This window comes from Oncorhynchus tshawytscha, linkage group LG27, assembly GCF_018296145.1.
Source record: "Oncorhynchus tshawytscha isolate Ot180627B linkage group LG27, Otsh_v2.0, whole genome shotgun sequence".
NCBI lineage: Eukaryota > Metazoa > Chordata > Actinopteri > Salmoniformes > Salmonidae > Oncorhynchus > Oncorhynchus tshawytscha.
Window position 1 is genome coordinate 8,529,450 of NC_056455.1, and position 23,751 is coordinate 8,553,200.

Here is a 23,751-nt window from a genome sequence, read left to right on the forward strand (position 1 = left end):
ACCTTCACAAGTCTGGTTCATCTTTGGGAGCAATTTCCAAATGCCTGAAGGTACCACGTTCATCTGTACAAACAATAGTACGCAAGTATAAACACCATGGGACCATGCAGCCGTCATACCGCTCAGGAAGGAGATGCGTTCTGTCTCCTAGAGATGAACGTACTTTGGTGAGAAAAGTGCAAATCAATCCCAGAACAACAGCAAAGGACCTTGTGAAGATGCTGGAAGAAACAGGTACAAAAGTATCTACATTCACAGTAAAACAAGTCCTATATTGACATAACCTGAAAGGCCGCACAGCAAGGAAGAAGCCACTGCTCCAAAACCTCCAGAAAAAACAGACTACGATTTGCAACTGCACATGGGGACAAAGTTTGTACTTTTTGGAGAAATGTCCTCTGGTCAGATGAAACAATCATAGAACTGTTTGGGAATTGGGAATTTTTACTCTGATTTAAATGTCTGGAATTGTGAAAAACTGACTGAAAAATGAATTGTGAAAAACTGATTCCACTGCTGTGCCTATGAATCTAAGCAGGGTTGGTCCTGGCCGTTCCCTGAATGAGAGACCATGTGCTGCTGGAAGTGTTGTTATATAATATCTCATTGCCTTGTGTAGGGTGCTGTCTTTCAGATGGGAGGTTAAAATGGGTGTCCTAACTCTCTGTGGTCACTAAAGCTCCCATGGCACTTATTGTAAGAGTAGGGGTGTTAACCCTGGTGTCCTGGCTAAATTCCCATCTGGCCCTCATACCATCATGGTCACCTAATCATCCCCAGCTTGCAATTGGCTCATTCATCCCCCTTCCTCTCCCCTGTAACTACTCCCCAGGTCATTGCTGTAAATCAGAATGTGTTCTCAGTCAATTTACCTGGTAAAAAAATGTAATAGAAAGACTGATCAGCGACCAGTTTGGGATGGGAGTGTCTGGGTTTGTTGAAGCTCCTGACCCGTGGCATAGACTGGTCCGAGATCTGTTTGTGCTGTCTTGCCGACCTTAGGAGACAGCACTTTACCAGGCTATGTCACTGATAAAGTGAATACTACAAAGCCTTACCTGCCCGTTGTGCTTGTGTAAGCTTGGAGTAGACCACGTCAGCTGACTCGATCAGCGTCCGGCTTGTCTGAATCATCTATAGAGAAATAAACGGGACAAGATTACGCAAAAGGAAGTGAGGTCGTACAGCATCAAGCAATTCCTGTGTCGCAGGGGGACTTCTTATGCCATGAGTCCTACTGTAGACAAGGCTAAACAGGACAATGGAAACAAAACCTCTTGGTAAAGAATAACACAGAATTATCATTGAATGTACGCATAGCCAAACATGGGGGAATACCATAGGAATAATGAATAACAAAGTCTAAAGGGAAATTCTTCTCAGAGACATTCGATGGAAGAGAAAGAGGGTATGTCAACATTTCACAAAGCCCTTGGATCATTCGCTCTTATAAACTTTTTTCTCCCTGTGCAATTGCCAGACCCTGGGAATCACACCCACACACACAGAGACAGAGACAGAGACAGAGACAGACAAAACACACACACACACACACACACACACACACACACACACACACACACACACACACACACAGCGAGTCCTGATCATGTGGTGACACAGTAGAGGATAGGAGGTGAGAACAGTCTGGGTGCATCCTAAATGACACCCTGTTCCATATTTAGTGCACTACTTTAGACCAGAGCCCATAGGGTTCTGGCCAAAAGTAATGCACTACATAGGGAATAGGGTGCCATGTTGTGATGCAGCCCCCGTCTGGTTCCCTACCTGTGTTCCTGGAAGCATTGAGCCAGCCTTACAGCTTTAGCCCAGTTCCAATCCCCAACCCTGTGACCTGAACTGAAAACCTTCTGCTTTTACAGCCTCTCTCCCTCCCATAGACAGCGAGAAGCAGCTGGCCTGACCCAGCAGCAGGAGAACGCTAATGAAGTTTCACACTTTAGTTAAGAGCACAGAGACAAGGAGCAGGCCACTGTGTGTGGGCTGGTACAGGGCCACTGGATCTGGGATCATATTGGTCAGCAGACAGGACAGGGGGCTGGCTCCCATTGGCTCAGGCTGAGCTGGGTCTCTCTGGCCTGGCCTCAAGGGCGCTGACCACAAAGTTCCAATCTGCTGATGCTCAGTTCACTCCTAGGTTACGGCGCCTGCGTCCAACCAGCCCACAGGAGGACAACCATTAATGTCTTAATGGCTAGGGCTGGTACACACACACACACACACACACACACACACACACACAAACGGATACACACACACACCCGCAAACACTGGAGCCTCTGTTTTTGAGAGTGGGGTGTGTGCCAATGGACTAATCTTTGGAAGCACACAGTAACACTCAGCTGACTGACCCTGTGCTCAGGACAGGCAGCCTCTGTCTCAGACACACTCAGCCTCACTGTAGATTCATCTCCTCAGCTGTCGGGACTCTGCTAGCTAACGCTGGGAGGCTGGGAGCACAGGAATGTTGCAATGGAACAGCATTGGAATTATTTTTAGGCCCTTCATTTAGGCCCTTCATTAAAGCCCTTCACATGTGAATGTAATGTACCGGGGCCATACGAGGTACTCAAAGACAAGCCCAGGGAGAAAGCTGATTAAACTACAAAGCTATTTAGAGCCTCAGCTATGGGACTTATATGAGGTTGTTGCACTCTAGGTGTCGGCAATAGGAGTGACTAGAATATGACAGTAATGTCATGTAGCTACAACACCACAACAGTTCCTCTGGGATGACCCAGTTCAATAGGTCAAACCAATCTCCATCAGGGGAGTGGAATAGTGGGGTGTTGACTTGCTCTGAGCGCTGGGGGGGGGACTTTAACCACCCCTGTGTTGGCCTGCACCAGTAGGTGCCTGGTGAATAATGAATAAGCTGGTTGTCATCACAGATCAGACAGCAGCCAGGATGGAGAGTGACGGCTTGGGGAGACACAGGGCATGATGGGAAGCCGTGCGGAAGCGCAGCAGGGTGAACTGCTCCGGGATGAGTTAGCATTTATCACAGCGCTGCAGCAGCTATAGGAAATGGTTTGTTCACTCCCTGTGGTGGAGGTCATCTGTGGCATGTTGCCTTGCTGTGTCATAATGTGCTAACATTTTATAACATTTTCCTACACTGATAGTATTATTTTAAGGCATAGTGCGCAACAGACTCTTAAAGACTGTATAGTGCACGAGGGTGTTGTAGCTTGTCACCTTTCATTCCACAGCACCTTTTTAGTGAATAACGTTCGCACGCCTATTAACCACCAATGAACGTTGCGCTTGCGTCACTCGTTCAGCATTTACCCACAAAACGTATCTCTCTGAGTACAACATAGACCTCAACAGAGTGGTAGATCTGCAGTGCATGTTATGCCTATGTGGTGCTGCTATAGATACCATGTCGTAGGCGTTGAGGACCTTGCGGAGCAGCTCGGGGACGGGCCCTTGGGCCTCCATGGTGGGGTAGGCTTGACTCAGGTCCACGGTCACCCTGAGCGCTCGCTCGCTGTTCATCAGCCACGTGGACACGGTCAGGATACACTGCTTCATGTTGGCCGCCGGCGTCAGACCACACAGCTCCTTGAACGACACCATGGCATTCTGGTAAATAAACAGAGAGGATCATGGATGAGGGTTAGCATCACGGAATCTGTAAATATTGAAAGAGATTGTAAGATAGCGGACCCAAGGGACAATTCAAACACAGAGGACGGTTTATTGATTCCAAGGTGATCATGGGACAAGTTCACCGTTATTACTACATTGCCCACAGCAACTTAAAAAACAATAATCATTGTGACCAAAATGTCCCACAAGACCGTACTCTGCACATGAGATAAATGTGGTCAAGCGTATCCTGATACTCTTCTCAGGCCAGAGGGAACCTCAGGAGAGGAAGAACGGTCCTGATTACATTTGTGTTCATTAGTGAACCGAGCGGTTTCCCATGACATCACAGCCTGCTCGTTCAGTGGTGCAACGCGGCCCAGGAGCCTCCACCTCTGGCTGCCTGGCCCTGGTTCTGGCCCTGCCACAACGCCTGCCTCTCTGCCTGCACCTCCAGCCCTGCGTGGCTGTTCACATCACAGCCCAGCATTGTTCCCTCCAGCATGGGAACCTGAGCCCTGATTCGGGCCCACCGGGCCATTCACTCAGTACATCACCATTCACTGGCCCATCCAAACAAGGGAAGGAAAAAAAGCAATGGGGGATGAAAGAGAGACCAAAATTGGAAAGATAGAGTGAGAAGGGAAGAGAGGGATAGAGAAGGGAGACGGGAGGGAGGGAGAAAGAGAGACAAGTGGGGGAAATCAGTCGTAAGAGAAAGAGGAAAAGTGGGAGAAAGAAAGGGAAAGACAGAATAAAAGAAGGAGGGTGAGAAACAACAGACTGAGGGAGGAAGAGTGTGTGGTGATGGTAGTTTGGAAGTGGTCAACAAACCAGGCAGTGTGGGAACCGGGCTGTGTCCCCCTGCAGGACCTCCGGTCCAGGAGAAAGGCTCTTTTCTCCCCCTGGAGAATGGCTGTCATTTTGTGGGCCGACATAGGCATCTGTATGCACACACAGCCTCAACTAAAGCTATTAACACCCTCCGGCTGAGATAGCACAGCCAAGGAGAGCGGCTTTTACTGTTGAATGAGAAATGGAGAAGACGTGTATGGGTTTCTCACTGTAGTGTAGGTGTAGATGTGTGTGTGTGCCTGTGTGTGTGTGTGTGTTCGCGGAAGTGTGTGTGTTTGTGTATGCGTGCGTGTGTTTCTTTGTGCCTGTGTATGTGCGCATAGTACGTTTCTGTGTCTGTCTCTGTATGTTTGTGTGAGCACACGCCTCTGTGTCTGTCTCTGTATGTTTGTGTGAGTACACGCCCCTGTGTGTGTCTCTGTATGTTTGTGTGAGCACACGCCCCTGTGTGTGTCTCTGTATGTTTGTGTGAGCACACGCCCCTGTGTGTGTCTCTGTATGTTTGCACACGCCCCTGTGTGTGTCTCTGTATGTTTGTGTGAGCACACGCCCTGTGTGTGTCTCTGTATGTTTGTGTGAGCACACGCCCCTGTGTGTGTCTCTGTATGTTTGTGTGAGCACACGCCCCTGTGTGTGTCTCTGTATGTTTGTGTGAGCACACGCCCCTGTGTGTGTCTCTGTATGTTTGTGTGAGCACACGCCCTGTGTGTGTCTCTGTGTGTGTCTCTGTATGTTTGTGTGAGCACACGCCCCTGTGTGTGTCTCTGTATGTTTGTGTGAGCACACGCCCTCTGTGTGTGTCTCTGTATGTTTGTGTGAGCACACGCCCCTGTGTGTGTCTCTGTATGTTTGTGTGAGCACACGCCCCTGTGTGTGTCTCTGTATGTTTGTGTGAGCACACGCCCCTGTGTGTGTCTCTGTATGTTTGTGTGAGCACACGCCCCTGTGTGTGTCTCTGTATGTTTGTGTGAGCACACGCCCTGTGTGTGTCTCTGTATGTTTGTGTGAGCACACGCCCCTGTGTGTGTCTCTGTATGTTTGTGTGAGCACACGCCCCTGTGTGTGTCTGTATGTTTGTGTGAGCACACGCCCCTGTGTGTGTCTCTGTATGTTTGTGTGAGCACACGCCCCTGTGTTTGTGTGAGTACACGCCCTGTCTCTGTATGTTTGTGTGAGCACACGCCCCTGTGTGTGTCTCTGTATGTTTGTGTGAGCACACGCCCCTGTGTGTGTCTCTGTATGTTTGTGTGAGCACACGCCCCTGTGTGTGTGGTTGTTGTTGCTCTATACATTCCATACTGTATCCAGACTGCAGGGGCCACAGAACCAAACAGAACAGTTAGCCACTGTCTTTAATTATCCTCATCCCTTCCTCCTCTACCCCTCCAACATTACATTCCCCAAATGAGAACTGCGTGTCTGGTTTCACTGCTGTTTTTGTTCCCCTCTTGCATTCTCCCCCCTCTCTCGCTCTAATCCCTTTCTCTCACTCTCCGGACTGCAGTTTGGAGTTGGGAGTGAATGCAGCAGGCCCTTTACTGGAACGCATGCTGCAGGAACAGAGTATGGGGCCGTCTCTCTCTCTCTCTCTCTCTCTCTCTCTCTCTCAATTTAATTCAAGGGCTTTATTGGCATGGGAAACATATGTTAACATTGTGAAGTAGATAATAAACAAAAGTGAACTAAACAAAAACAGTAAACATTACACTCACAGAAATTCCAAAAGACATTTCAAATGTCAGATTATGTCTATATACAGTGTTGTAACAATGTGCAAATAGTTAAGGTACAAAAGGGAAAATAAGTAAACATAAATATGGGTTGTATTTGCAATGATGTTTGTTCTTCACTGGCTGCCCTTTTCTTGTGGCAACAGATCACAAATCTTGCTGCTGCTATTTCACCCAGTAGATATGGGAGTTTATCAAAATTGGGTTTGTTTTCGAATTCCTTGTGGATCTGTTTAATCTGGGGAAAATATGTGTCTCTAATATGGTCATCCATTTTGCAGGAGGTTAGGAAGTGCAGCTCAGTTTCCCCTAATTTTATAGGCAGTGTGCGTATAGCCTGTCTCTTTCTCAATAGCAAGACTATGCTCACTGAGTCTGTACATAATCAAAGCTTTCCTTAAGTGTGGGTCAGTCACAATGGTCAGGTATTCTGCCACTGTGTACTCTCTGTTTAGGGCCAAATAGCATTCTAGTTTGCTCAGTTTCTTTGTGAAATTCTTTCCAATGTGTCAAGTAATTATCTTTTTGTTTCCTCATGATTTGATTGGGTCTAATTGTGTTGTTGTGCTGGGGCTCTGTGGGTTCTGTTGGTGTTTGTGAAAAGAGCCCCAGGAACAGCTGGCTTAGGGGACTCTTCTCCAGATTAATCTCCCTGTAGGTGATGGCTTTGTTGTGGAAGGAATTGCTTCCTTTTCGGTGGTTATAGATTTTAACGGCTCTTTTCTGGATTTTGATAATTTGCGGGTATCGGCCTAATTCTGCTTTGCATGCATTATTTGGTGTTTTATATTGTACATATTGTACATATATTTTCAGAATTCTGCATGCAGTCTCAATTTGGTGTTTGTTCCATCTCTCTCTCTCTCTCTCTCTCTCAAACACACACACACACAACACACACACACACACACACACACACACACACACACACACACACACACACACACACACACACACACACACACACACACACACACACACACACACACACACACACACACACACACACACACACACACACACACACACACACACACACACACACACACACACACACACACACACACACACACACACACACACACACACACACACACACACACACACACACACACACACACACACACACACACACACACACACACACACACACACACAAAGGCACACACACACAAAGGAAAGGGAGAGTTAAATCCTAAATAGCCTGAATGGATTTCCTGCCACTCCTACAGAGCCTCTCTGTAACGGCCAGTCTCCTCGCCCACTCTCCTCCTCTCCAATCCCCTGTAAGAGGAACGCACTTCACTCTGTTATTGTTCAGAGTCGATCACCTGGAAAAGTAGTTCTTTGAGATGATCAATCACTCTTTGTCAGAGGTCACTGAAGTGTGATAAGGCATTTCTTAATACCATTCCATGCGTATTATGGGGTGTGACTGTAGGCAAAAAATAATGTCATTTATCAGATGCTCTTATCCAGAGTGACTTACAACTGGCCAGAGTGACTTACAGCTGGCCAGAGTGAATTACAGCTGGCCAGAGTGAATTACAGCTGGCCAGAATGAATTACAGCTTGCCAGAGTGACTTACAGCTGGCCAGAGTGACTTACAGCTGGCCAGAGTGACTTACAGCAGGCCAGAGTGACTTACAGCTGGCCCGAGTGAATTACAGCTGGCTAGAGTGAATTACAGCTGGCCAGAGTGAATTACAGCTGACCAGAGTGACTTGTGTGTGTTTCTGTGTACGGCCAACATTTTAATTAAAAGACTGCACTACACTCCCGAGTGGCGCAGCGGTCCCAGGCTGTGTCACAACCGGCCGTGACCTGGAGTCCCATAGTGCGGCGCACATTTGGCTCAGCGTCGTCCGGGTTAGGGGAGGGTTTGGCAGGAGGCACTTTACTTGGCTCATCGTGCTCTAGCGATTCCTTGTGGCGGGCCGAGCGCCTGCAGGCTGACTTGGGCCGTCAGTTGAACGGTGTTTCTTCTGACACAATGGTGAAGCTGGCTTACGGGTTAAGCAGGTGGGTGTTAAGGAGCACAGTTCCGCGGGTCATGTTTCGGAGGACGCATGACTCGACCTTCGCCTCCCGAACCCGTTGGGGGAGTTGCAGCGATGAGATAAGATCGCAATTGGACATCGTGAAATTGGGAAGAAAAAGGGGGTAAAAGAAAAATAAAATAAAAAGATTGCACTATACAGTATCTATCTGCATGTATACATTTACGCATGAATGGGTGTGCTATTGTGGTGCTATTTTGCTGCTATTGTGGTGCTATTTTGCTGCTATTGTGGTGCTATTTTGCTGCTATTGTGGTGCTATTTTGCTGCTATTGTGGTGCTATTTTGCTGCTATTGTGGTGCTGTGACAGTGTGTGTTGAGGTTTCTCTCATTACCATGCACCCTCAACACAGGCCTTTGTGAAGAAGACTTGAAGTCTCCTTGAAGTTTCCCTTCTTTACTCTGTCCTGTGTGAGTCAGTGGCTGTGTGTCTCAGGGGAGAGGAGGCTCTTTATTGGAGGCCAGACTACACTGTGTGACGCTGCCATCTGCCAGCTCTGGTCTCCTCTACAGGTGATAATATCATCCAATGGGATTTGGCTCCCCTCGCCTCTGGGTCCTCCTGCCCCTAGCACCACAACCTCTACCTTCACTTACAGTGCCTTGCGAAAGTATTCGGCCCCCTTGAACTTTGCGACCTTTTGCCACATTTCAGGCTTCAAACATAAAGATATAAAACTGTATTTTTTTGTGAAGAATCAACAACAAGTGGGACACAATCATGAAGTGGAACGACATTTATTGGATATTTCAAACCTTTTTAACAAATCAAAAACTGAAAAATTGGGCATGCAAAATTATTCAGCCCCCTTAAGTTAATACTTTGTAGCGCCACCTTTTGCTGCGATTACAGCTGTAAGTCGCTTGGGGTATGTCTCTATCAGTTTTGCACATCGAGAGACTTTTGCAGACTCCATCAGGTTTTCTTCCAGAATGGTCCTGTATTTGGCTCCATCCATCTTCCCATCAATTTTAACCATCTTCCCTGTCCCTGCTGAAGAAAAGCAGGCCCAAACCATGATGCTGCCACCACCATGTTTGACAGTGGGGATGGTGTGTTTAGGGTGATGAGCTGTGTTGCTTTTACGCCAAACATAACGTTTTGCATTGTTGCCAAAAAGTTCAATTTTGGTTTCATCTGACCAGAGCACCTTCTTCCACATGTTTGGTGTGTCTCCCAGGTGGCTTGTGGCAAACTTTACACAACACTTTTTATGGATATCTTTAAGAAATGGCTTTCTTCTTTAGAGGGACGGCCAGGTCTTGGTAGATTTGCAGTGGTCTGATACTCCTTCCATTTCAATATTATCGCTTGCACAGTGCTCCTTGGGATGTTTAAAGCTTTGGAAATCTTTTTGTATCCAAATCCGGCTTTAAACTTCTTCACAACAGCATCTCGGACCTGCCTGGTGTGTTCCTTGTTCTTCATGATGCTCTCTGTGCTTTTAATGGACCTCTGAGACTATCACAGTGCAGGTGCATTTATACGGAGACTTGATTACACACAGGTGGATTGTATTTATCATCATTAGTCATTTAGGTCAACATTGGATCATTCAGAGATCCTCACTGAACTTCTGGAGAGAGTTTGCTGCACTGAAAGTAAAGGGGCTGAATAATTTTGCACGCCCAATTTTTCAGTTTTTGATTTGTTAAAAAAGTTTGAAATATCCAATAAATGTCGTTCCACTTCATGATTGTGTCCCACTTGTTGTTGATTCTTCACAAAAAATACAGTTTTATATCTTTATGTTTGAAGCCTGAAATGTGGCAAAAGGTCGCAAAGTTCAAGGGGGCCGAATACTTTCGCAAGGCACTGTATACTACGGGTACAGGCAGGGTCCATCTGGGGAGACCATCTACAAGAAAGCATTGATGCCAACCACAGTGTGCTATGACGCCATCCATCTCCACATCAGGCCTGTTTGGCTGTTTGCCCGTTTCTATCTCTGTTCCTCTGAGGGAGATGGACATTTTACATCTCCCTTTATGGAACAGGGGCAACTACACACAGGCTTGCAAAAACACAAGCACACACACACACACACACACACACACACACACACACACACACACACACACACACACACACACACACACACACACACACACACACACACACACACACACACACAGATCTTGTCACTTGCTGTACCAGTTACCAAATCGTAATTGTCTTCTATTTTCCTATCATAACTGTCTTATGATAGGAAAATGAATAGCTCCTGCATGCACACAAAAACGTCACAACTAACATGTCTCGCTTGTGTATCATTTCCATGCTTAGTATAGACCCCCCCCGATTTAATGTGGGGTGTTAGCTTAGACTGAGTCATTGTCACTGGCCTATTTTGAACATTGTGCAATCCCAACTTCTGACTCACACACAAGCACAGCTTTGAAATATAATGACTGGTGACACTTTATTTGGATAGTCTGTAGAGCATCTAGAGATGGTGTTTGTAATTACAGACTATCAGTAACATTTCAACCATCTACTAACCCTACACCTAGCTCTAACCCTAACCTTAATCCTTCTCCTAACCCTACATCTAGCTCTAACCCTAACCTTAATCCTTCTCCTAACCCTAAATGTAGCTCTAACCCTAACCGTAATCCTTCTCCTAACCCTAAATGTAGCTCTAACCCTAACCTGAATCCTTCTCCTAACCCTACACCTAGCTCTAACCCTAACTTTAATCCTTCTCCTAACCCTAAATGTAGCTCTAACCCTAACCTTAATCCATCTACTAACCCTACACCTAGCTCTAACCCTAACCTTAATCCTTCTCCTAACCCTAAATGTAGCTCTAACCCTAACCTTAATCCATCTACTAACCCTACACCTAGCTCTAACCCTAACCTTAAACCTTCTCCTAACCCTAAATGTAGCTCTAACCCTAACCTTAATCCATCTACTAACCCTACACCTGTAGCTCTAACCCTAACCTTAATCCTTCTACTAACCCTAAATGTAGCTCTAACCCTAACCGTAATCCTTCTCCTAACCCTAAATGTAGCTCTAACCCTAACCTGAATCCTTCTCCTAACCCTAAACCTAGCTCTAACCCTAACCGTTAATCCTTCTCCTAACCCTAAATGTAGCTCTAACCCTAACCTTAATCCATCTACTAACCCTACACCTAGCTCTAACCCTAACCTTAATCCTTCTCCTAACCCTAAATGTAGCTCTAACCCTAACCTTAATCCATCTACTAACCCTACACCTAGCTCTAACCCTAACCTTAAACCTTCTCCTAACCCTAAATGTAGCTCTAACCCTAACCTTAATCCATCTACTAACCCTACACCTAGCTCTAACCCTAACCTTAATCCTTCTCCTAACCCTAAATGTAGCTCTAACCCTAACCTTAATCCATTTACTAACCCTACACCTAGCTCTAACCCTAACCTTAATCCTTCTCCTAACCCTAAATGTAGCTCTAACCCTAACCTTAATCCTTCTCCTAACCCTAAATGTAGCTCTAACCCTAACCTTAATCCATCTACTAACCCTACACCTAGATCTAGCTCTTACCCTAACCTTAATCCTTCTCCTAACCCTAAATGTAGCTCTAACCCTAACCGTAATCCTTCTCCTAACCCTAAATGTAGCTCTAACCCTAACCTGAATCCTTCTCCTAACCCTACACCTAGCTCTAACCCTAACCTTAATCCTTCTCCTAACCCTAAATGTAGCTCTAACCCTAACCTTAATTCTTCTCCTAACCCTAAATGTAGCTCTAACCCTAACCTTAATCCTTCTACTAACCCTACATCTAGCTCTAACCTGAATCCTTCTCCTAACCCTACACCTAGCTCTAACCCTAACCTTAATCCTTCTCCTAACCCTAAATGTAGCTCTAACCCTAACCTGAATCCTTCTCCTAACCCTACACCTAGCTCTAACCCTAACCTTAATCCTTCTCCTAACCCTAAATGTAGCTCTAACCCTAACCTGAATCCTTCTCCTAACCCTAAATGTAGCTTTAACCCTAACCTTAATCCTTCTCCTAACCCTAAATGTAGCTCTAACCCTAACCTGAATCCTTCTCCTAACCCTAAATGTAGCTCTAACCCTAACCTTAATCCTTCTCCTAACCCTAAATGTAGCTCTAACCCTAACCTTAATCCTTCTCCTAACCCTAAATGTAGCTCTAACCCTAACCTTAATCCATCTACTAACCCTACACCTAGCTCTAACCCTAACCTTAATCCTTCTCCTAACCCTAAATGTAGCTCTAACCCTAACCTTAATCCATTTACTAACCCTACACCTAGCTCTAACCCTAACCTTAATCCTTCTCCTAACCCTAAATGTAGCTCTAACCCTAACCTTAATCCTTCTCCTAACCCTACATCTAGCTCTAACCCTAACCTTAATCCTTCTCCTAACCCTAAATGTAGCTCTAACCCTAACCTGAATCCTTCTCCTAACCCTAAATGTAGCTTTAACCCTAACCTTAATCCTTCTCCTAACCCTAAATGTAGCTCTAACCCTAACCTGAATCCTTCTCCTAACCCTAAATGTAGCTCTAACCCTAACCTTAATCCTTCTCCTAACCCTAAATGTAGCTCTAACCCTAACCTTAATCCTTCTCCTAACCCTAAATGTAGCTCTAACCCTAACCTTAATCCATCTACTAACCCTACACCTAGCTCTAACCCTAACCTTAATCCTTCTCCTAACCCTAAATGTAGCTCTAACCCTAACCTGAATCCTTCTCCTAACCCTAAATGTAGCTCTAACCCTAACCTTAATCCTTCTCCTAACCCTAAATGTAGCTCTAACCCTAACCTTAATCCTTCTCCTAACCCTAAATGTAGCTCTAACCCTAACCTTAATCCATCTACTAACCCTAACCTGTAGCTCTAACCCTAACCTTAATCCTTCTCCTAACCCTAAATGTAGCTCTAACCCTAACCTGAATCCTTCTCCTAACCCTAAATGTAGCTCTAACCCTAACCTTAATCCATCTACTAACCCTACACCTAGCTCTAACCCTAACCTTAATCCTTCTCCTAACCCTAAATGTAGCTCTAACCCTAACCTGAATCCTTCTACTAACCCTACACCTAGCTCTAGCTCTAACCCTAACCTTAATCCTTCTCCTAACCCTAAATGTAGCTATAACCCTAACCTTAATCCATTTACTAACCCTACACCTAGCTCTAACCCTAACCTTAATCCTTCTCCTAACCCTAAATGTAGCTCTAACCCTAACCTTAATCCTTCTCCTAACCCTAAATGTAGCTCTAACCCTAACCTTAATCCATCTACTAACCCTACACCTAGCTCTAGCTCTAACCTTAATCCTTCTCCTAACCCTAAATGTAGCTCTAACCCTAACCTTAATCCTTCTCCTAACCCTAAATGTAGCTCTAACCCTAACCTTAATCCATCTACTAACCCTACACCTAGCTCTAACCCTAACCTTAATCCTTCTCCTAACCCTAAATGTAGCTCTAACCCTAACCTTAATCCATCTACTAACCCTACACCTAGCTCTAGCTCTAACCCTAACCTTAATCCTTCTCCTAACCCTAAATGTAGTCCTAACCCTAACCTGAATCCTTCTCCTAACCCTACACCTAGCTCTAGCTCTAACCCTAACCTTAATCCTTCTCCTAACCCTACACCTAGCTCTAACCCTAACCTTAATCCTTCTCCTAACCCTAAATGTAGCTCTAACCCTAACCTGAATCCTTCTCCTAACCCTACACCTAGCTCTAACCCTAACCTTAATCCTTCTCCTAACCCTAAATGTAGCTCTAACCCTAACCTGAACCCTTCTCCTAACCCTAAATGTAGCTCTAACCCTAACCTTAATCCTTCTCCTAACCCTAAATGTAGCTCTAACCCTAACCCTAACCCTAAATGTAGCTCTAACCCTAACCTTAATCCATCTACTAACTCTACACCTAGCTCTAACCCTAAACTTAATCCTTCTCCTAACCCTAAATGTAGCTCTAACCCTAACCTTAATCCTTCTCCTAACCCTAAATGTAGCTCTAACCCTAACCTGAATCCTTCTCCTAACCCTAAATGTAGCTCTAACCCTAACCTGAATCCTTCTCCTAACCCTACACCTAGCTCTAACCCTAACCTTAATCCTTCTCCTAACCCTAAATGTAGCTCTAACCCTAACCTGAATCCTTCTCCTAACCCTAAATGTAGCTTTAACCCTAACCTTAATCCTTCTCCTAACCCTAAATGTAGCTCTAACCCTAACCTTAATCCTTCTCCTAACCCTAAATGTAGCTCTAACCCTAACCTTAATCCATCTACTAACCCTACACCTAGCTCTAACCCTAACCTGAACCCTTCTCCTAACCCTAAATGTAGCTCTAACCCTAACCTTAATCCTTCTCCTAACCCTAAATGTAGCTCTAACCCTAACCCTAACCCTAACCCTAAATGTAGCTCTAACCCTAACCTTAATCCATCTACTAATCCTACACCTAGCTCTAACCCGAACCTTAATCCTTCTCCTAACCCTCAATGTAGCTCTAACCCTAACCTTAATCCTTCTCCTAACCCTAAATGTAGCTCTAACCCTAACCTTAATCCTTCTCCTAACCCTACATCTAGCTCTAACCCTAACCTTAATCCTTCTCCTAACCCTAAATGTAGCTCTAACCCTAACCTTAATCCTTCTCCTAACCCTACATTTAGCTCTAGCTCTAACCCTAACCTGAATCCTTCTCCTAACCCTAAATGTAGCTCTAACCCTAACCTTAATCCTTCTCCTAACCCTACACCTAGCTCTAACCCTAACCTTAATCCTTCTCCTAACCCTAAATGTAGCTCTAACCCTAACCTCAACCCTTACCCTAATCCTTTTTCTAAACCTCAACCTAAACGTAACCTCAGCAAGCAGTTAGTATGCCCATCAGTACGGTATCTAGAGATGGAAAAGCTGGACTATCCAAAATAAAGTGTGACAAAATGATTAGCTGACAGTATCTGTGTCAGGAATCTTGCTTCCATCCACATATAACAACTGCATGAGGCTTGTATCGAGTCCCAAAATATGTCCAGCTGAAAACATTTCTCTAAACATAGTACTTACTGGTATATATTGTATCCGGTCATTTGCCTGCAAATTACCCTCCACTTATCACATATAAGGAAAACTATTCCCCAAAATCACAGTATTAATTTTCCGTCTGGAACACAACAACATCTCCTTTTTCTGTAACAGTGCCTGGGTAAACGAGATACCCTTTTTGAAAAATAGAGAGTCAAGATCATCTGCATCAATTTCCACAAATGAAAAATGTGTGACAGCATGCCATAGGATCTCTAATCACATCCCCTGCTTAGTTATTGTGGTTCTTGGCTCTTATTTGCCATGTCCTTGGGCCTAGATTGAGGTTGGCTGGCGGGAGAACAGACCCACCTACCACAGCTCTCCAGCGATGCTGTTTTTTTTGGCTAAGACAGAACAACAAACAGGTATGGAGGCAGTCCTAAAGGCTCTGAGAGGATTACCAAGTATAGTTCCTGAGATCAGGAATCAATTGCGCTGATATCTGGGGTTGTGATTTGAAAACAGAGCATCTGGAAGCTGAGAAAGTAGGTGGCTCTATGTACCTGGGTTCATACCGATCACAGACTGAAGATACATAGTGACCTAGTTTCCTTCCTTCGCTAACTAACACAACGTCTAACAATCATACAACGTCTATCAATCATTTGTTACATGTGTTATTTACTGGTACAACAATAGCTTTTTCAGCGCTTGGAGAGACCGTGTAAAAGAATTGCTGCCAATAGTCATAATAAGTACTGATCTGAATTTCCCTGAGACCTAGCTATGGTATGGCATTGCAGCTCTCCTTTATGTAAAACTATCGTCTCAACCCTTGAGAAAACACATTTGCATGAACGCCATTCATAACAAACGATCATTACAGAAATATTCATTAAGAAAAGATCCTTCTTCTTCTTCAAAAAAAGAGAGCTATTGTCGAGTTGATGCAGCTACAGTACTAAAGGGATAGACGGAAACCCTATGACGATGCAGCCTAAGCTACTGCCAGTTTGAAATGATTTGAAATAGGCCTAAATCCCTCACATGAAACAATAAGTGCTCATGAGCTACTGTAGTAAAAGAAGGAAATCCTATGAAGAAAGATAAGTAGAAATGGAGCTAACAAAGAATAGAGGGAGGACACAAATAGAGAAATGTGTTTCATGATGCTCCGTGTTTTCACATGTTTATACGTTTTCCAAGAGCTGTGGCAGTTTGTTTATTAAGGAACCAGGTCCATTCCTCGGGCAAATCGAGTGTTGTTGATGGTGTTAAAAAGCCCATAACCCACCTGGGATATAAAGCAATGTCAGCAAACTATGAGTCAACGTCTGACCCCGATCAAGTTCAAAGTATCCAGAGAAATAGTCTATTCTCAAATCTGTCAGACAGGAACAAGAGGCCTGCCAGTCTAAACCAGACAGCTGATGTACAAAGTACACAGGGCGTGTAAAGCCTCCTCACTTCCCATCTTTATCATCACACAGACAGACAGTAGACCAGACAAGACAGAGAAAAGATTCATTTTACGCCCTTCAATCATGACAACAACAATTACAAGCTGTACTCGAACTGCCATCTTCTCCCGACAAAACATCTGAAAATAAATTGTTACGAAACATAAATTGATGGCCACTTGTAATCTCAGGGGTGGGGGTAGAGGGGGGAGAAGGGGGGGTTCATAACAAACTATTATGAAACATGACTGGTTTGTCATTTATCATTTCTGTAGGGGGTTCATCAGGGTGCTCACAGAGCCTAACACAGACCATCATCCGCTTAAAGACGACACTTTGCATAAGCCTTTTAATTGTCCAGCTTTACTGACATTCTCATTCATGGCTCCTGCCTTTTACATCATGTAAATACAACACAATTAGCAACTCTTCTCTATCCATCGGAGCGACAAACAGAGAACGGGCTGAGAGTGACCTCAACAATGTTTGGTTCCTATTCAGTGAGGTGCTGAGGGGTCACCTGTCTAGCTACTACTTGTGCTATACTATTTCTTCCCAGGCTCCCTCACTTCTAATTGGCGTCTCCTTCTATTGCTTGTGGAATGATTGAACAGTTTTATCGTATTCCATTACGGAAATGCAGCCTAAGAGGCAATCACGACTGCTTAATATCTCCACACAACCTGATGTCATTTCCAGATGTAATGTATGCAAGGGGAAGTGCCTGCCTTTAATGCTTCTTCATAATAATTTATAAAAATTGGTACATATAATGAATGTTAAGAACTTTACCTGGACGTTCTCCCGGAGGTCTGTGGCTTCCCTCAGAGGCTGGGTGGATGCTCTGAAGAGCTCGTCTACCACCTTGATACCGGTGGTCTTGCTGGAGGTGTACTCACGAGCCTTCTTGCCCTTCCTCACCGACAGGCCTCTCTTGTGGGCCTTGCCCCCTCCCCTTCTGTTGGTGATGGCCACATGTACGAACAGGGTACAGTTGGGTAGGAACTCCCCCGTCAGCGACTGCAAGGGGACATGCCTGTAGCCAGGCTGCAGACATTCAAAGGGGATTGTGTACTGGCCGATGAACTCGTCTCCGATGTAGTCGTCGTCCAGCACTACGAAGCGTAGCACCGCCAACTCCGGTAGGTTGATCTGGAACTCAAAGCTCTCGTCGAAGACAGGGTTGTCCCCGTTTTGAGAGACCGTCTTAGTCCTCTGCTCGGCGCAGTCAGCCGGGATGCCGTGGATCTCCGCATAGATGTAGGGTTCCACCACGTCTCCCTTTGCAGCGGAGCCCCTGGGCTTGGGCAGGTTCTGCCCGCTGATCACCTTGATGTGGAGAAGCTGGGCGGACACCCCTGGAAGGGATTCCCTGGCGTTGGCGCTGAAGTATGACACCTCCTCCCTCATGATGGCTGGCCGCAACACGTAGCCACAGTTCCCGTTCTGCCTGAACCATCCCAGGTTGAGGTCCATCATCAGGCCCGGGGTCTGGTAGTTCATGGCTACAATCTGGCAACCACACTTCCAGAAGTCCTGAGGGTTCATGTTACTGGCGTCGATCCGCATCGGAGTGGGGTACACCCTGGAGAGAAAGCGTTTGTTGTAGCACACAAAGTCCTCGGGGAACTCATTGGCGAACCTGTTGGCGTCAACCTCATTGAAAGAGCACATCTCCCAGTATTTCTGATCCCTCTTGGAGATGTCAAAGTCCCTGAACTGCACTGACTTACAGAGGGAGACCAGGTCCGACAGTTCCTTACACAGCCTCAGCCGTTTGCAGCCAAGGCCGTTGAGATGGTCCTTATCATCTGCCCCCACCCTCCTGGACATCTCCAGACCCTCCTCCTCATCAGTCACCTCCCCCTCTGACTCGGGGTAGTTTGGGGGCAGCCGCTTGCCCTTCAGCAGGATCTTACCCTTGAGTTCCTCTGGGGAGGGTAGGTAGTGGTCCTCTGAGCTGGGGGCATCCAAATACAGCTTGTCTCCAAGGATCTTCTTCATGTGCTGGGCCATGACCCTCTGCTGGGGGATACAGCAGTGTGTCACCAGGCAGAGGATGAGGGGGTACTCAGAGCTCTCAAATGCATACTGGTTTATAATATCCAAGACCTTGCAGAGGGCTAGCTGAGATGCCACCGAGTTCCCCACGTACACCACAGGTTCATTGTCCGGGCCGTCCCACACAATGACCTCCAGGCTACGGCAGCCCATCTTCAGGGCCCGGATGTAGCTGCTGATGTCGGAGGAGCCCCAGAAGTGGTCCTCGAGGAGGGAGGCGTTGTGCGAAGAGTTGATGTAGTAGTGGGAGAGCGGCTGGCTCATGTCCTGACACACCCGCTTGTGCTGGGGGTCGAAAATGTGACACTCTGAGGAGAGGAGGTAGTGCGTGAAGCCATCAATGGAGAGGCTGGCCTTCTCCCGGCCCTCGGCGGACGGCTCGTACTTCTGGACGATGCCCCGGCACATGTCCTCCGTCACGCCCTCCATGCCCTGCTCCACCTCCACAAACAGCATCAGGTCCTTGCTGTCCAGGTACTCCTTGTTGCTAGAGAACTGCACCAGCAGGAAGAAGATCTCTGGCCTCGTGCACAGCTCGCAGTAGGCCTCCACAAAGGTCTCCATGTCAATGTCCTCCCCATACTGGTCTTTGGCCTTTTGGAGCTCCTTGAACTTCAGCTCTATCCGGGACTCCTTCATGCCCGGATTGAGCCCCCTGATGATCTGGGTGGCCCTGAACAGGTCGATGTGGCCATTCCTCTCCATGTCAGCCAGCTCAAACACCGATCCGATCCAGGAGGTCCTCAGGCTGGGCTGGCTAGGCTCAACCACATCTACCGTGTGCCTCCCGTAGGAGACCAAGTAGCGGAGGCCCATCACCCAGGTGCTGACCACATCAGCTGTGCTGGCCACCAGGTCCAGAGACTCATAGTTGTCCCCGTAGATGATGGAGAATGCACACTCGTCTGGGAACTGGTCGGACAGGCCATTGCTGCGCAGCACAGGGGTCTTCTTCCCCAGACGGACCTCCTTGATGCTCTTGATCTCCAACTTGGCTTTCTCTGAGTCCTTCTTGGAGGGCTCCCAGCGGAGCCAGTGCATGTCCGGGTCCAGGAGGAAGTAGCGGTTGTACATGCGCGAGTTGGAGCGCACCTTCTTCATCTCGCAGCCCTCCATCATGAAGGCCATGCAGGCGGCTGTGCTGTTGATCTTACGGTCGTTGGGCATGGAGCTGAAGGAGACAGTCTTCTTCTGCCTCACCTGCCTCTGCTTGGAGCCATCCTGGAGAGAGAGATCGAGAGAGCGTTAGCAATACATTGACTTTTCTCTTTCCAAACACATCCACATAAAACAGATTGATGAGACTGATATATAACTTTGATGACATAAGCCAGGAGAGTCAAAAACTAGGGAGACAGAGCAGAGCAGACCTTTCATCGCAAGGAGAGTTTACATCTACGTGGATGGATGTGTACACTGTGGACACAAAGTTTCAACACAGACTGTCCCTGTGCTGCTGGCAGGTAAAGATGGATCTGATTTACCTCCCTCTGAGTTCTGCTAAACCACACTGGTCCTGACAGCAGGCATTAATAACCAGTCATCAGAAGACCAGTTATGGAGGACATGGTGGGCATTTCTGTTTTCACGCAGCCGCCACCTTACTTCCCCTGCTCACCCCTCACCAAGCCAAGCCCCCGGAGGCTTGGTCATTAGTGCCAGCCCAGTGCCATGGACGCACCATGCCGTGCCTGCTCTGACACCTGACTGCCGGAAGAAATAACTAAATCAATGCTATTTTTAACAGATTCCTAACATTGTGCAACACAAAGACATTGGCCTTTGGGATGATACTCAGATGCATGTTTAAAATGTATATTTCCTTGTCTGATTATTCAGCTCCCAGTTTACATTGTGTAACTGCGTGGTGAAGGCTCCCACGGTCTCTCCTCAAGACAAATGGTAATATAATGCAGGCCGTACGAGGACTGTTTCCGTTTAGAAGTGCATCACTCAGTTTAATGATAGGACTATGAGGCAGCGGATACCATTTTGTTTTGGCTCATGTTTCAATAGTGTAATTCCTCAAACACTCCTAAGGGCTTTCAAAACTCATTTCCAAACTACAATAGAGCTGCAAATGAGATTCTGATATTTTTCTTATTGCACACTCACAGGACTCTACACATTCACACACTCACACTCACACTCGCACACGCACGCACACACACACACACGCACGCACGCACACTCACGCACGCACGCACGCACACACACACACACACACACACACACACAAAAATATCGTATTGGAATTGATCAATACTTACTTACTTTCTCGTGTTCTTCTTATTCTTTTTTTTCTCATGTGTTTCTGTTCTACTTTACGTTATTTGATAGTGCTACAGATATTGATTACTGCATTGTTAGAATAAGAGCTTGCAAGAAAGGCTTTTCACTGTACTTGTGCACGTGACATTAAAACTAGAAATTTATCAGGGGGGGGGGATTCATTAACTTTGTATATTCATTTCCTTGTTAGAGGCAGACAACAGGCACTAGCAGAGCCTGTCTGCAATATTTGCAAAGCCCAGTGCACTTCTAATTAGTCTTATCTCCCTCAGTAACTCCTGGGCAGCTCTGGATCCTTACAGATTATAAGACTGGGGGAGACAGAGATAATGAGAGAGAGATAAACAGAGAGAAATAGAAAGACAGAGACAGGCAAAGAGGCTCCATACCTCCTGCCAAGAAATGGGGAAACTCATTTTCATTGTTCATTGTAACTGGCTTTCAGACCTACCACTGTACAGTATAGTAGATATTGTCCAATATCCCTATTGGACCTGTGTACTAAGATGGAGTGAGATAACACACACAGACACGGGGAATAATGACATCTGCGACACTAACTATTCCAAATGTGTATGAATCTGTACATCTCCTTACTGAAAGATAAAGTGGGAAAAGACTTGTAAGAGGTTTTCATGAAGGCACATCAGACATAACGAGCTATCGGCTTGTCACTTGCCATCGACTTAACTGAGCTCCAAAATCTTTAATGACACTAAATGTCGGAAAGATACTCAATCTAGCTCACTCACGTTCTACTGCCTGTGAATCTGAACGTTTTGTGAATCCTCTCTATTTGAATAAGTCTAAACTCTGAGACTTTACTTTGTGTTTTGGGAGGGAATAAGGTCACAGGGTCATCTAGGAGTGTGTATGTATGCCCCTCCCCTCCCCACCTCAGCAGATGCTTGTACAGACCTGACAAATCCCCCCCAGAGCAAAGCCATCCATCTTACACCTGACAGGCAGTAGCAGACGATTCCTGATGCGAAATCACGATTTCAACGAAAAACAAGCACATCTCCGTGAAATGTCAACAGAGTACTGAGTGTAACACAAGCTTTTTATTTTCAAAGCCTTTAACATTTAATTCAGCTTGTGTCATGTTCATTTTTTATTTTTGAGACCCACGGAAACAACTTTTCATATGACCACCACAACATGTCAAATCCTCAAAGCGGCGCCACTTTGTCAACAGAGCTCTGTTCTTATTATCGGATGTATTAGGTTACAGAATCCGACTTCTTGGACATAATGTTAGTGATATGTTAGGGAAAGACCCCACTGAACGACTCAGAACATATTTGTCTTGGTAAAATACATTTTATAACATAGGGAAGTGAAATTTCACCAAAGCACGTTTTCACCCACTCTGGGCAGAGTGGGTGAATATCATTGAATTTCAACCTTTTGAAGTCAGAAGGTATTAGCCCTGGTTGAAAATAATGAAATGCCTAGTCCATTATGGATTCTCAGCACAGCATGTTAAAGCGTCTCAGTAACAGATGGAGTGTTGGGGAACAGTACACAGACCACCCAGATCAAAGGGTAAGCACAGCAGGCGTTTAAAAAAACAAAAACAGCCTCCAGTCAACGGCGAAAACAGGCCTTGGCTTTACCAGGGCACCCCACCACAGGGGCAGTGTCATGGGAGCCATAAACAATCTAAGGAAGGATAAATGCAGGTGTTTGTTTTTCGTTTCCCATACAGTTGTTGTGCGAAACAGTGGCAGGAATCATCGGGGTATAGTAAAACATAAACCACCTGCAAGACAGTCTGTTGGTTCAGCTGGGTTTAGATCGTCGTGAGACAGGTTAGTTTTACCCTACTGAGGGTCAGGTCAGGTGCTACTTCACTCTCACTCAACAGACACCAGTGGTACAATAATAATAATAATAATCATCATAATAATTTGTCCTATGTGTTTTTGCATATCCCACTCCCCCTGACACACCCTTGGAGAGTGGGGTCACGGCCAGGGGTCAGCCATTATTGACTGTGACCCTGGAGAAAATGAGGGTTAAGTGCCTTACTCAATGGGACGTCAACAGATTTTTTGAACCTAGTCAGCTCGGGGATTCCAACCAGCAAGCGTTCGGTTACTGGCCCAATGCTGGCCCAACGCTAGGCTACTTGCCCCACACCTAACAGGTGATATAGAGGTGGAGGGACTGTGTGAACCACTTCACAGAGGGAGTAAGATCGTGTCCCAAATGACACCCTATTCCCAAAATAGTGCTCTACTTTTGATAAGGGTCCAGTGCACTACATAGGGAATAGAGTGCCTTTGGGACGCAGTTCACAACATCATGGAACACCACACCACCACCCACCCTGCATGGGCTCCCCACCCCCTCCCCCTGCTCCCTTTCCTCCGACACACTCCCCTCTCTCCCCCTAGCGCCCACATCGATGACGCAGGTGGCAATAATTACGAGATCACATTTCACCCCCATCCTGGACTCTTTAACCATGGCTTCCAAGTCCCTCCCCATTTGGCTTCTTCACGGGACAAGAAAACTACAGACGGCGTCTGAAAGGTCAAAGGGTGTGGGTAATCTTGTGTTTCATTAGCCGACCCTCCGTGAAGTTATAATTAGCTTGAGGGCTCAGCAGGACAAGCTGTTGCTCTCTGATCTCC

The 23,751-nt window shown here is 46.2% G+C and overlaps 1 protein-coding gene across 1 annotated transcript in view; it reads right to left on the reverse strand.

The window, feature by feature from the left end:
* LOC112225988 (inactive phospholipase C-like protein 2) overlaps positions 1-23,751 on the reverse strand; it is a 101,180-nt gene that overhangs the window by 24,964 nt on the left and 52,465 nt on the right. The window contains exons 2-4 of the mRNA XM_024390159.2: positions 17,549-20,038; positions 3,406-3,609; positions 1,059-1,134 (exon numbers count right to left, since the gene is read on the reverse strand). Coding sequence (XP_024245927.2) covers positions 1,059-1,134; positions 3,406-3,609; positions 17,549-20,038 — 2,770 coding nt within the window. The remainder of the gene's footprint in view (positions 1-1,058; positions 1,135-3,405; positions 3,610-17,548; positions 20,039-23,751) is intronic.